Below are 13,295 nucleotides of genomic sequence, written 5' to 3' on the forward strand. Positions count from 1 at the left end.
CTGAAATCAATACACATTATCAGTTGCTAACTCACAATCCAGTAAACAAAGTGGAAGCAGACAAGTGAAAAATGACAGGAAACATACGCAAACGGGATAATAAACAGAACATAACTCAGCATTAATCCAAGAAGAATTTACCCAATGACAAAGCGAGAGTGGTGACATCCAAAGTCCTAATCATTGTCATGATAATCACAGCTGAACAATGCAGTTTTTCTCATGTAGACTAATGTTTTCACGGAGGCCCCAACCAAATTTTCTTTCTTTTTCTTTTTCAAGAGACACTCCTCCAAGCAATACATTTCTGATTAAATGGCAGCCACATTTATTATGGTGTAATTGACAGATTTGAGGGGGGGGGTTGCATCTATCCTGCCTATTTTGCTAGGTTAAATTGCTTTCAAATAGAAGACTAAATAAATGGCGTTTTAATTCCTTAAAACCGATGATAGCGTTTCACTTAGTTTATGGATATTTTGTCTGAAAATTGATTTTATTTTTATATGGCAACTAAATTAGATGTCAACTAAATGAACTGAAGCATAAAATATACACGCAAGCGAGAGTCACAAATACACTCGGTAGAATGTTATGCTTAGAACAAGGATCTGATTGAAACCTGCAAGCAGGGGAAGCGCCCAGCATGGGTGACCAGGACTGTGACCCTTTCACAGGTGATGTGTATGAGATGCTCAGCTTATAATGACTGAAGTCCTGGGTAGGTGGCCAGAGATGTTCATTTCTTCTGAATTCATCAAGCATTCTTGGTCACCTGGCAAACTGGACTGGTTGTGTTGCAACCTGGCAGATAGGTCTTTCTGCAAACTTTGCCCTGTCTTTGCCTTTCCTCAGAAATGAGTCTCACATAGAGCTGCAGCTTCATTCTTTTTTCTTCTTTTAAAAAAAAACTTTTGGGCCTGAAGAGATAGCACAGTGGTGTTTGCCTTGCAAGCAGCCGATCCAGGACCAAAGGTCGTTCGTTGGTTCGAATCCCGGTGTCCCATATGGTCCCCCGTGCCTGCCAGGAGCTATTTCTGCGCACACAGCCAGGAGTAACCCCTGAGCACCACCGGGTGTGACCCAAAAACCAAAAACCAAAAAACAAAAAACTTTTATTTATTTATTATATTGATGATTGGCTTTTGAGCCACACCCAGTGGTGCTCAGGGGTTACTCCTGGCTCTGCACTCAGAAATTGTCCCTGGCAGGCTGGAGAACCATATGGCATTCAAGGAATCAAACCGGGTCCTTCTAGGGTCGGCCACATGCAAGGCAAGCACACTATCACTGTGCAATCTCTCCAGCCCTCATTCTTTTTTCTCATTTGTTTGTTTGCTTGCTTGGTGGGGGGGGGGCTAAGGGGCTTCCAAGTTTTACTAGGGATGGGGAGGCACTTCCCAGCTGTTCTTGGCCAATTTGGCCAGGGATTCAATGCCAGGGCTAGAGGATGTGGTGTCACTTTCTCTGCAGTACAAGGGTTGACCCGGGTCACTTGGGATTCCTGGGGGATGTCATGGGCTGCACCCAGAAGTGCCTGGGGAAGTGTATGGGGCCAGGATCGGTGTCAGGTTAACTTCTTGATCCTGTTCTATTTGTCGGGTGTCTGCACCCTCTTTGTTACTTGAGTTCTGCAGGGACGCAGTTCTGATGAATATCTACGGGAACACACACTGCCAAGGCAGCTAACCAGCCAAGTACAAGTTTGGGATCATGCAGGAAATATGCACACAGCCTCCTGTGTGTCCTCTTGAGGCTCAGAGGCACCTCAACCTGGTAGTCCCCGAGCCAGTGCTTGGTCTCCTCACTTGCCACTGCATCCCCCCAAAATCCAGCCCATTCATCCATCCGGGATCTCTGACACCCCTTCCCCAGACCCAATCCCCACCAGATTCCAGACCCTTTTCCTCCCTGGCCTCCTCTTATTAACTTTTTAGGCCAAAAGACCCTTTTCTCCAGGGACCTGAGCAATAGCACAGTGGGAAGGGCATTTGCCTTTCATGTGGCTGACCCAGGTTCAATTCCCAGCACCTCATGTGCTCACCTCCCTCAGCCTGGCAGGAGTGATTTCTGAGCACAGAGCCAGGAATAATCCCTAAGTGCTGCCAGGTATGGCCCAAAAACCAAAAGAACTTTAAAAAGAACCATTTTTGGGCCAGAGTGATAGCACAGTTAGGGCGTTTGCCTTGCACGTGGCCAACCCAGGATGGACCCGGGTTCAAATGCCGGCATCCCATGTGGTCCCCCTGAACCTGCCAGGAGCAATTTCTGAGCCAGGAGTAACCCCTGAGCACCTCCAGGTGTGGCCCAAATACAAAAAAAAAAAAAGACCCTTTTCTCCCACCTACACCCCTTCAAAAACCGGGCCCTCCTCACACACCCAAGCACAGGGCTGCTTCATTGGAGATTTCCACAGAAGCTGCAGGTTTCCTGACCATGTGTGGCCTGCACCCTCTTCTTCTTTCTTCTAGTTCCTCCTCCCCACTAAGCAGGTCCCCAATAAAAACCGCTTGGTTTTTCCTCTTATGGGAGCAATGCTAGAATGTTCTGTCCATGTCTAGATTTCACTGGCAGATGCACCTACTATTTCAGGATGAGGGTTTAACTGGCAGCCAACGATAAGTTTTTTCCTTTGCCTGGGGCTGAAGTGATAGTTAGCATAGTGGGGGGAGGGGAGGCATCTGCTGACCCAGGTTGACTTGGCTGACCCAGGTTCAGTTCCCAATATCCCCTGAGCCTGCCAGAAGCGATTGCTGAGCACAGAGCCGGAAGTAATCCTTTTGTACTGCCAGGAGTAGCCCAAAAAACAAAGTGTTCCTGGGTAGAGGCTGACAGCTGGTTTGGAGATGATGGGCAACACCCAACAGTACTCAGGATTTGAGTATTTTCTCCTGCCTACAGTGTTCTCTGACTTCCAGAACATTCAAGGAATGACCAGAATGTTCAATCCCTGGCATCCCATAAGGTCCCAGAGACTGCCAGGAGTCACCTTTGAGTGCTAGGTATGACTCCAGAACCAAAAAAATAAACTGTCCCATGTGAGTGGCACCAGGGTTCACCCAGCATATATCACCATTCTGCCCAGTGTCGGCTGTTGCTGAAGCTGGAAAAAGGATCACAACAAGAAGAAAGAAAGAATTACAACACTACAGAAATGAAGTTTGGTGAAGAAGTCCCATTGAGGCTCAACACTTGACATTTTGGGGACTGAGGTAGGGGGTTCCTAAGAGGTGCTCTAGGAGTTCAGGGACCCCACAGGCGATTCTCACCCAATGGGCCAGTGATTGGAGGCAAAGACTCAGGCCCTATAATGCTGGGGCTACCCAAGCCATCCATCACTGCTCCTCCGGGCCTTTGGAGCTACCCCCTGCCAGACTTGGGAAGCTGGAGAAGTTAGGAATTGAACTGGGTCAGGCATGGTGACTGCTGTCCTGTCTCCCAGCTCCACATTTGATGTTTGTTGTACAGAGCCAGGTTTTGATTTCACTGTCTCTGCTGAACTCCTAGAAAATGTTTAACAGCAGCCCATTCACAGAGAGGCAGAGGAAACCCCCAAGCTGGCCTGACTGTGGAGTAACTTGACTCCTTTTATTTTATTTTATTTATTTATTTATTTATTTATTTATTTATTTATTTATTTATTTATTTATGGGATGGGGATTTGGGCCACATCCAGCCCAGGGGTTACTCCTCGCTCTACGCTCAGGAATCACTCCTGGCAGGCTTGGAGACCATACGGGATGCTGGAATTGAACTTGGGTAGGCCACATATATAGCAAAAGCCCTCCTTGCTCCACTCTCGCTCAGGCCCCTTGACTAATTTTAATAACGAAAGATATAACTGCACTGTGTTGGAGCTACTTAACCCGACATTTTTAACTTCAACTTTGCATATTTAAAAACATATTTTGAAGCCAATACTTTTTTTTTTTTATTATGTGCCACCATGTCTCCTCCTGGCAGTGTTTGGGTCAAACACAGGGCTCCACACATGCTGGCCACATGACCCAAACCCCAGCTGGACATCTCCATGATTCAACAGGCCTTGAAGTATATGGACACAGGGTGTTTTTCTTCCATCAGCAGGCCCAAACAACTGTGCATGCAGGTGGTGCCTGCTGGGACAGAGGGGATTCAGCCCTTAAGATCTGTCAGTAGAAAAAGGGCCAGAGAACAGCTAGCGGCTCCAGTACAGAGAAAGGGACCTGTAAGGGGAAGCAGCTTATCTGGGCACCCCTTGAGAATAAGCTGAGAGGCAAAGCTATGCTGAGGTAAAGCTCAGAGCAGAAAGGGAGCTGGTGGAAGGCTGTTTATTTACTCAAAAACTATTACTTGCATGTTCAAGTGAACATGAGCACTGGCCAGCACCTTTTAGAAAGAACTAGAAGTAATAGCTCACAGTCCCAGAAATACTGTACTTCATTCATTAGCAACTCAGAGGGCTAGAGATTGAAGCAACCTCAGGAAATCTCTTCTTAGCTATGAAGCAGAGGAACTAAAGTAGTGAGAAGCCAGTCCACATACACACAAGTGTTTAACAGCTTCATTAGACTTGACTACAAAAGATGCAGACTCAGAAAGATAAGAAAATAGCCCAAAAAACTGGGTAATACATTTTTATTTGGGAGCTATACCCAGCATATCTTGGATATTAAGGTGCTCAGGACTGAATTCGGGCCTCCTGGGAGGAAAATTGAGGAAATCCTTGAGCTGTCTAGGATTTACAGCACTGAGGCCCCAAAATCACAAGAGCATAGCAGCTGCAGTTACATCAATGCAGAAAAGTTTCTCAAGGTCATCAGCTTTGACTGCAACTTAGTGTAAAAGTGTTTGCTTATTAGAATGCAGCAATGCAGTGTAGACCCTTTTCTCTGGGTCAAGAGTAGTCAGGGATCCTCGAACTCTTTTAGTACCCATAAATCAACTCCTTTTCCTTCCACCCACCTTGGCTGCGATCTCCGTTCTGTAACTATTCTCTAACACTCCTACATACAAAATATGCTTCAGTCCCTCCGAAAATTATAAACTGCTCCAGCTCATCACTTAGAGATATGTTTGTATGGTAACATAGAAATACTCATGTTTGAAAAATTAGGAACACACTGCAGATTTTCTTTTAAATTTTTTTATTATTTGTATCAGAGGAATAGTACAACTTGATTTGATACAGAGCCTCATCTGGTCACTGGAGCCCACAGAAATGATCCCTAAGTACAGAGCCAGGAGTAGGTTCTGCACACCACCTGGTGTGCACTCCCTAAAATAAGTTAAACCAAATTTTATCATTTAACATCATATTAATTCAAATGGCCTTAAATTGTTTTGAAAACCTCAAGTTTGGTGATTGTGATAGGATAATATTAAGTGCTCAAAATAGACTTAACTGCCCTCATAAGGTTAGATGCTTAAGTTCAACATTTTGCTATAAATTTGGGGGGGGGGTTGGGACACATCTGGTGACGCTCAGGGGTTATTCCTGGCTATCCACTCAGAAATCACTCCTGGCTTGAAGGACCATATGGGACGCTGGGGGATCGAACCACAGTTGGTTTTTCGGGCCACACCCGTAACGCTCAGGGGTTACTCCTGGCTAAGCGCTTAGAAATCGCCCCTGGCTTGAGGGGGACCATATGGGACGCCGGGGGTCCGGGGGATCGAACCGCGGTCCTTCCTTGGCTAGTGCTTGCAAGGCAGACACCTTACCTCTAGCGCCACCCCGCTGGCCCCTTTTGATATAAATCTTGTCTTTTACTAGTAGACTATAAACAAAACCATACACAAAATCAATACATGTTGAGGTAATGTCTACAAAATGTACTATTAAATTCGTTAAGTTTCGGACAAGTAAGGCTTTATAATAGTACATTGAGATCTTTTCTGGTTTCCGAACATGTACCTGGTTAGTAATTCGAGTCAAATATAATTTAAGACAGTCAAAAAACTGCCAAGGCAAAATTAACTGAAAAAAAAAAATTCCAGCTTGCAACGGTTACCGCAAAAGGAAACAGCCACTTTTCGGAAGGATGTGGCTGCGCTTAAAAAGCTTGAGATGAGGGGCCGGAGAGATAGCATGGAAGGAAGGCATTTGCCTTTCATGCAGGAGGTCATCGGTTCAAATCCCGGCGTCCCATATGGTCCCCGTGCCTGCCAGGAGCAATTTCTGAGCCTGGAGCCAGGAATAACCCATGAGCACTGCAGGGTGTGACCTAAAAACCACCAAAAAAAAAAAAACAAAACTTGAGATGATACTGCAAGGCGGAGTGGCCCCCAACAGTGGGTCCACTGAGGATAGTCTTAATTCCTTCCTGACCGTTTTCCTGACCTCCTCCTTGCTGTGGGCGGCCAAGTAATATTCGGAGCACAACCGTGCAAAGCTTGGGGTCAAGAGCACAACCGTGCAAAGCTTGGGGTCAAGATCCCCCGACCTGTACACGTCGCTAGTAAGCTCTGGCAGGAGTCAGAAATCCAAACCCAAAAAAGCACCAGCCATGATAACAGGCTGGGCCCAGCTCAACGCCCATTCCGCCCATTCCGCAAGGCAGCTTGCAAGCTCAAAGACAGTCCTTGGGGCCAGAGAGAGAGCACGGAGGTAAGGCGTTTGCCTTGCATGCAAGAGGACGGTGGTTCGAATCCCGGCACCCCATATGGTCCCCAAATGAGCCAGCCAGGAGCGATTTCTGAGCAGAGAGCCAGGAGGAATCCCTGAGCCCCATATATATATATATATATATATATATTCTTAGGTTTCTTCCCTCCCTGCACAGATGGGCCGTGAGGGGACGGGCAGGGCGAGCGGCACAAGCTCCGGGCTTCCCAGACACCCAACGGTGCGTCTCCAAGAGCCCCGGAGAAGTGGGGGCGTCCTGGTGCCCCGTCGAGAGCACAATCCCAGGAGGACTGCCAGGCAGGAGGCCCTCGCCCCGTTTCGACGCGGGGTGGCATTATGATGCGGCGGGTCCCGAGCCCTGCCTGGAGCCCTGCGCGCCCCTTCCTAGGCTGTCAAATCCCCGCGGGGAACAGCGCAGCGCCCGCCCAAGATTCCATCACTGTTTGACAACAAAGACGCGCGACCCGGGCGGGAGGGGGCGGAGCCTGCAGCAGGCGCAAACATCGCGAGACGAGATTCCCGATACACGCATGCGCACGAGCCGCAGTCCACTCACCACCACCCCCGTTCCCCGCGAATGCAGTGTCTTCCGGGGCGGGCCTTAGCGCGCAACGCTCGCGAGATTTGAGCGCGCCGCCCGGGGCTAACTTCCGGCGGGGGCCGGAAGTGCTGCGTGCCGGGCTCTCCGGGCTAGTTCCGGGCCTGGCTGCAACGCTGCGGACTCGGGGCTGTCAACGAGGCCAAGTCGGCTGCGTCTCGCCTGGTTTCTGTCGCCAGTGATGGGGGACTCCAAGGAGAGCGGGGCCGAGGCCCCGCAGGCTGGGCCCGAGGCTCGAAGAGGGCTCAGCCTCTTGGCCGCTGGCGAGTCGGAGGAGCCTTCGAGCCAGGTGAGCCCGGCCCCAAGCCTGGACGCCCATCGCCAGGGTTCGGGCTTCTCCTTGCGAGCCATTGCTTACCCAAGCCGGGCCGGGTTCCCCCTCTGCTCCTCCGGGAGCCCAGTGCCAGGCAAGGGGCGGCGCCCCGGTGATGCACACACAGCTGGCTTGGGTGCCTCGGAGCTGCAGGTCGCTGCCTGGCGAGACTGGGCAGAGGCGCTGGCAAGGCTGTTCCTCCCCTCGCGAGCCCAGACCCCTCTTCCCAGCCTGCTTGGGGTGTGCAGAGAAGGAGACTGAGGCTCCCCTTTGGAGAAGTTAGAAGTCACATTCTGGAGATGTGTGCAATGAGCCCCCCGTGGATTTTGACAGCGACTAGAGCTTCCCCTCCCCTCCCCAAGTCTGGCTGGACTGGAGAAGACTTTGTAAAAGTGAGCGGGGTCCATGGCAATGCAGTCTTGGCGGAGCCCCGAGACCTCATCAGCGATTGCATTTAGTTCACCTGACACCCTGACTCACTTGCCCCCTGGTCTTCCTTACTCCACTTTTCTGAGATCATCAGTTGCCTATTTAGCAGCTTCTGCTCATCACTGTTGTCCGCTCTGTCACACCCTCTGTCTCCTTTGAAATCAGATGGAAAAGAACCCGACTAGTGACCGCTTCTGTCATTAGTGTTTATTAGTGTCATTGAGTGAGTGTGCTTCCTGTGCTGGCTTGTTGGGCGATTCAGAGCTTGTCGAACAAAGCCTTATGTGGCCTCAGCTTTGAGGGAGAATAGTGAAGGGTATGTAGGATTTCTCCCTCCCTCCCTCCCCCATTTGGAATGTTGTTTGCTAATGCTTGTCCTTCGATGTGGTCACCAGGGCTCCGCTCTGTTTCTGGGAGGCAGTGAAGTGAAGAGCCGGGCAGTGGTGAAATATTCCTCGGCCCCACCCCGAACTGCTTTTGCCCGCCTTGAGGAGAAAACAGACTTGAAACTCCCACCTGCCAACTGGCTGCGAGAGAGTGCCAAGCTCGGGCCAGCTGGCACCACCATTCTTGGCAATAGTAAGAAAAGCAAGCCCTTTTCAAGGTAGGTGGGGGAATCGGGGGTGTTTTTAACCAGTCTCTCTGTCCCCACTGGCAGCTCTGCTACTTCTCAGTGTCACTTGGAGTGGTCGGCAGTGTGCTGAGGGGCTGCTTGAGGAAAAATTTGCTTTCCAGGGTCCCATTTCCCCCTTTCATGATAAGAATCTGGGGGTGGGGTGAGGAATGGTTTTTGCGTCAGCTGCGTTCCTGCCCATATCAGAAGACTGAGGTTGGACTGGTCGGATTGAGTCAGCTATTTGGCTTTTTTGATTAGTTTTACTTAGAGAATACAAAGTCAAGAAGTGGGGTGGGTGGTACATGGGAGAAAAGTTCTTAGTATTGCCTCCATCATTCATGCTTCCTCATGGAGGTTTTCAGTGAGTGGTGGTGGCTTCGCTGGTCTGGAAAAGAATATAGTATCCCTGTTGATCACTTAATGAAAGGAAATCACGTTTTTCCCTCTTGAATGATGGAACCTTAAGTAGTTCCACCTTGATATCTCAGTAGATAGTTTTGAAATCACCCCAATGCATCTTCTAAGATTTGAGATCTTTTTGTACATACTTGTTATGTGTTTTCACTAGTACAGGGGTCTCAAACTCAATTTACCTGGGGGCCGCAGGAGGCAAAGTAGGGGTGATCTTGAGTGCAAAGTCAGTAGTAAGCCTTGAACATTGGAGGGTGTGACCCAAACAACTAAAACAAAACAACAAAAAAAGATTCCTCTAGGACAGGGCCACAAAATGTTGTATGGAGGGCCGTGGCCCACTGGCCGCGAGTTTGAGACCTCTGCACTAGAACAAGTTGGAAGTAACCCAGGTGTCTTTGTAGAAGAATGGCTTCATAAGATCTGAGCACACGAAATGCTAAAAGGGGATTTAAATTACAGCTGTTCTTTGATAGTGGCCTCAACCTTCTATTCAGAAATGGGGAGGCCTGCCAGGCAAGGGAGCCGTCTCTCTGAGCAGCAGGAGCTCTAGTCCTAAATTACAGATTCGACCCAAGAGTTTCTATTATTATTCTGTGACACTTTATGAGTTTATCTCAGTGCTCATAACCAATAACAGAAATCCCTTTGCGATAGATACTGTTGACTAATTTTCTTGAGGGGAAAACTGAAGCTTAGAAAGATTAGGTGGGGCCAGAAAGATAGCATGGAGGTAGGGCATTTGCTTTGCATGCAGACGGATGGTGGTTCGAATCCTGGCATCCCATATGGTCCCCTGAGCCTGCCAGGAGTGATTTCTGAGTGCAGAGCGCTGCAGGGTGTGTCCCAAAAATAAGTAAATTAATTAATTAATGAAAGAAAGAAAGATTAGGTAACTTCCCAGGCCAGTGTTTCTTAGTGCCCTGATCTCTAGCACTTAAAACACCAACTCCTGCTTTTCAGTCTCCTGTGGCCTTGTGGCTTACAGGCTCTGTGCTTGACCATGGGGGAACGACTGGCACGTGCTCCGCACGGAGGTCTCCGAGGTCAGGATGCTGCTCTGACTGCTCCTTGGCATCTCTTACTTTCCAGGCATGGAGAGTGAGATGCACCACTGGTGGGACATGGCCCCATATGGCTGCTTAGATCATTGTGTTCTTCTCATTTTCTGACCAAACTGGCATTTGATGTATTATCTTTATCGTGTTTCTTCAAACTACAGCCCGCCGGCCACATATTGTATTTATTCCCATTTTGTTTCTTCACTTCTAAATAAGATATATGTAGTGTGCATAGAAATTTGTTCATAATTTTTGTTTTTACTATAATCTGGCCCTCCAACAGTCTGAAGGACAGTGAACTGGCCCCTTGTTTAAAAAGTTTGACGACCCCTGCTAAAAAGAGTGATGCCATATGATGCCGACTCAATCCTAGACACTAACATCATGTTGTTGGTTTCCATTTTTCTTAACCACCCCATCCTAAAAGAGTGGCTTGATTTTTTTTAATCAGAATTTTTTGATTTCATGATTGCAAAAATAAGAAATGATAGTTTCTATTCAAACTACTTTCTGTTAATTGCTTTGGAGAGTAACTCTCAGATCACACTGAGTAATCTAAGTGGTGAAGTCAATACTATTATTTTACCTGCAAGGAAGAAGAAACGAGGTGATAGGTGGGCCTAGCAGTTTCACAGGTGTTAGTTGGGATAGAAACTGCCTTGGAAGCAATCACATGTGGCCGATAAATTTCCTGTCATTGTGAGCATGACATTTGGCCTCTGCTTTTCTCTCCCTGGTAGCTTTGGCATGGCGTATGACTTCATTGATTCTGTGGGAAATGATGTTGATGTGGTCTCAGACTCTGAGGTAAGCGACATTATGGTGGAAGGTAACTGGGGTGTTTGAGAATCTGTGGGTTCCCTCTTCTGTGGTGTAGAGCACTTATGGGAGATACTGACCGAAGATCACATCTTCCAGGGCAGGGACGAAGCTCTCAATGCTGCCAGTTGTCATACTGGTAAAAGCAATTCCAGTGATGATCATATGTAAATTATTTTGGGGAATGTTACCAGTTTAGAATTGGGAATATTTCTAGTGATTCCTGTCTATTTGGGAGGAGAGTGTTTTCTGTTGAATAGTGTAGCCTGCATACACCTCACTTGATACAATTCCCTTGTATGCCAAAAAATAGGTGATCACTTGGCAAAGTAGATGATTCTGGTTTTTTAATTTTTAGCTTTGTGTGAAAATGAGTTTTGCAGTCTTAGGGGAAGAAGTTTGCTCTTTAAAATTGAGTTGCAGGCTGGAGAGATAGCACAGTGGTAGGGCGTTTACTTTGCACAAAGCTGACACAGGACGGACGGTGGGTCGAATCCCAGCATCCTATATGGTCCAATTTCCTGCCAGGAGTGATTTCTGAGCACAGAGCCAGGAGTAACCCCTGAGCACCGCCGGGTGTGCCCCCCTCCAATTGAGGTTACATTTGGAAAGGCTCGGGGTCATTTAGTGGCAAGTCACAGCTGGGTGTCCCCCTCTTTTTTTTTAAGAACATCAAGAAGCTCCTCAAGATTCCCTACAGCAAGTCGCATGTGAGCATGGCAGTGCACCGTGTTGGGCGCACACTGCTGCTGGACGAGCTGGACATTCAGGAGCTCTTCATGAGGTCCTCACAGGTAATGGGCACAGGCCTCAAGGAGGTCATTGGGAACAGGAGTTTGTTTTCTGAAAGGGTGAACTACCAACGTTGTTGGCTACTGAACGTGATTTCTTTGTGGAACACAGAAAATGTGAGGAAAGCAGGGAACAGAGAAGAACCTTCAGTGAAAACTGTTACCCGTCCTGCAACAAACACTAGTTGCCCAGATTTGTAAAAGCAAAGGAGACAGAAAGCAGAAAGTAAAGAATAAGATTTTGAAATTTTCCTGGCTTCTGCCATTAGATGTTGGAAAACACCCTGGCATGAGTGATTCTCAGGTTGCAAGGCTCTTAAGAATATGGGCATGGGGGATATTAAAAGTTATTCCTGGGCCCGGAGAGATAGCACAGCGGCGTTTGCCTTGCAAGCAGCCGATCCAGGACCAAAGGTGGTTGGTTCGAATCCCGGTGTCCCATATGGTCCCCCGTGCCTGCCAGGAGCTATTTCTGAGCAGACAGCCAGGAGTAACCCCTGAGCACCACCGGGTGTGACCCAAAAACAAAAACAAAAAACAAACAAACAAAAAAATTATTCCTGTGAAAACATACTTACTAGAATTGAGTTCCTTAAAACAAAACTTCACACAATGGATGTCAGCAAATGAGTGTTTGACCCTTAGTGTTGAAGGGCCATACTTTTTGTAGAGAATAATCACTCAGCATTAGGTTGAGGTTGACTTCTCTTCTCTTGTCACGGGCTGGTTACCAGTAGTCTAGAGTCCAGCCCATGGGCCAGCTATTCTTTGAGAGTATCCCCGCAGTACTTTGTTCAAGGAGAAAAAAAAAAAGATAATTTTAAATAAGGCTTGAAATAAAACCTTTTCAGTCATAGGCATGATAAGTGACCTGACTTACAGTTCAGTCACCATTAGATAAGACCTTGGGTGATGAGGGTAAATAAGTCATAGGCCTCACTTCCTGGTGGCTCACATTTGCAGGGGAATGTTCTTGCAGTTTGGGTGTAAACTCAAGCCTTGCAGGACCGACACTGGAGTGTGGCACTAGGAGAAAGGACATCTCAGAGGGATATACTTCCTTAAAGAAGAGGTGCTGGGGGGGGGAGAATAAATGAAATAAAAAGGGGGGGCAGCATGATAGCATAGTAGTAGGGCATTTGCCTTGCAGGCTGTTGACCTGGGACAGACCAAGGTTCAATCCCCAGCATCCCATATGTCTCCCAAGCCTGCTAGGAGTATTCCCTAAGCGTCACTAGTATAGCCCGAAAACCAAAATAAATAAAAGTGGTGCTCAGGATCCCAGCTAGAAGGTCTGCCATGAGTATGCGAATGAAACAGGATACCATAATAGATATTTCCTGCCATAGTGAGAGTATTTCCTGCCAGAAAGTGAGAGCACTTAAAGACAGAGTGAGTGCTTCCTCCCAAAGAGTGAGGTGCCCAATGACTCTGACACTCCCTGTGTTTCCTTCTTATGTAGACCGGTGACTGGACATGGCTAAAAGAGTTCTACCAACGACTGATTGACCAGAAGTGGCAGAGAAAGAAGAAGAGCAAAGAACACTGGTACCAGAAGGCCATTCTCTCCAAGTTCTTGTACTACAGGTACTGTAGCTGTTCTGTGTTAGAACAGCACTGAGTCTGACCTGAAATCTCACTTGATAACTC

At 47.9% G+C, this 13,295-nt stretch overlaps 1 protein-coding gene across 2 annotated transcripts in view; it reads left to right on the forward strand.

Annotated features, from left to right (window-relative positions):
• The first annotated feature begins 7,386 nt into the window (after positions 1-7,386).
• The window catches only part of EDRF1 (erythroid differentiation regulatory factor 1), a 32,171-nt gene continuing 26,262 nt past the window's right edge, over positions 7,387-13,295 (forward strand). For both annotated transcript variants that reach the window (XM_049764408.1, XM_049764407.1), the window contains exons 1-5: positions 7,387-7,494; positions 8,343-8,551; positions 10,776-10,842; positions 11,523-11,648; positions 13,108-13,232. In XM_049764408.1, coding sequence (XP_049620365.1) covers positions 7,387-7,494; positions 8,343-8,551; positions 10,776-10,842; positions 11,523-11,648; positions 13,108-13,232 — 635 coding nt within the window. The remainder of the gene's footprint in view (positions 7,495-8,342; positions 8,552-10,775; positions 10,843-11,522; positions 11,649-13,107; positions 13,233-13,295) is intronic.

The sequence above is a fragment of the Suncus etruscus genome, chromosome 17 (assembly GCF_024139225.1).
Source record: "Suncus etruscus isolate mSunEtr1 chromosome 17, mSunEtr1.pri.cur, whole genome shotgun sequence".
Classification (NCBI taxonomy): domain Eukaryota; kingdom Metazoa; phylum Chordata; class Mammalia; order Eulipotyphla; family Soricidae; genus Suncus; species Suncus etruscus.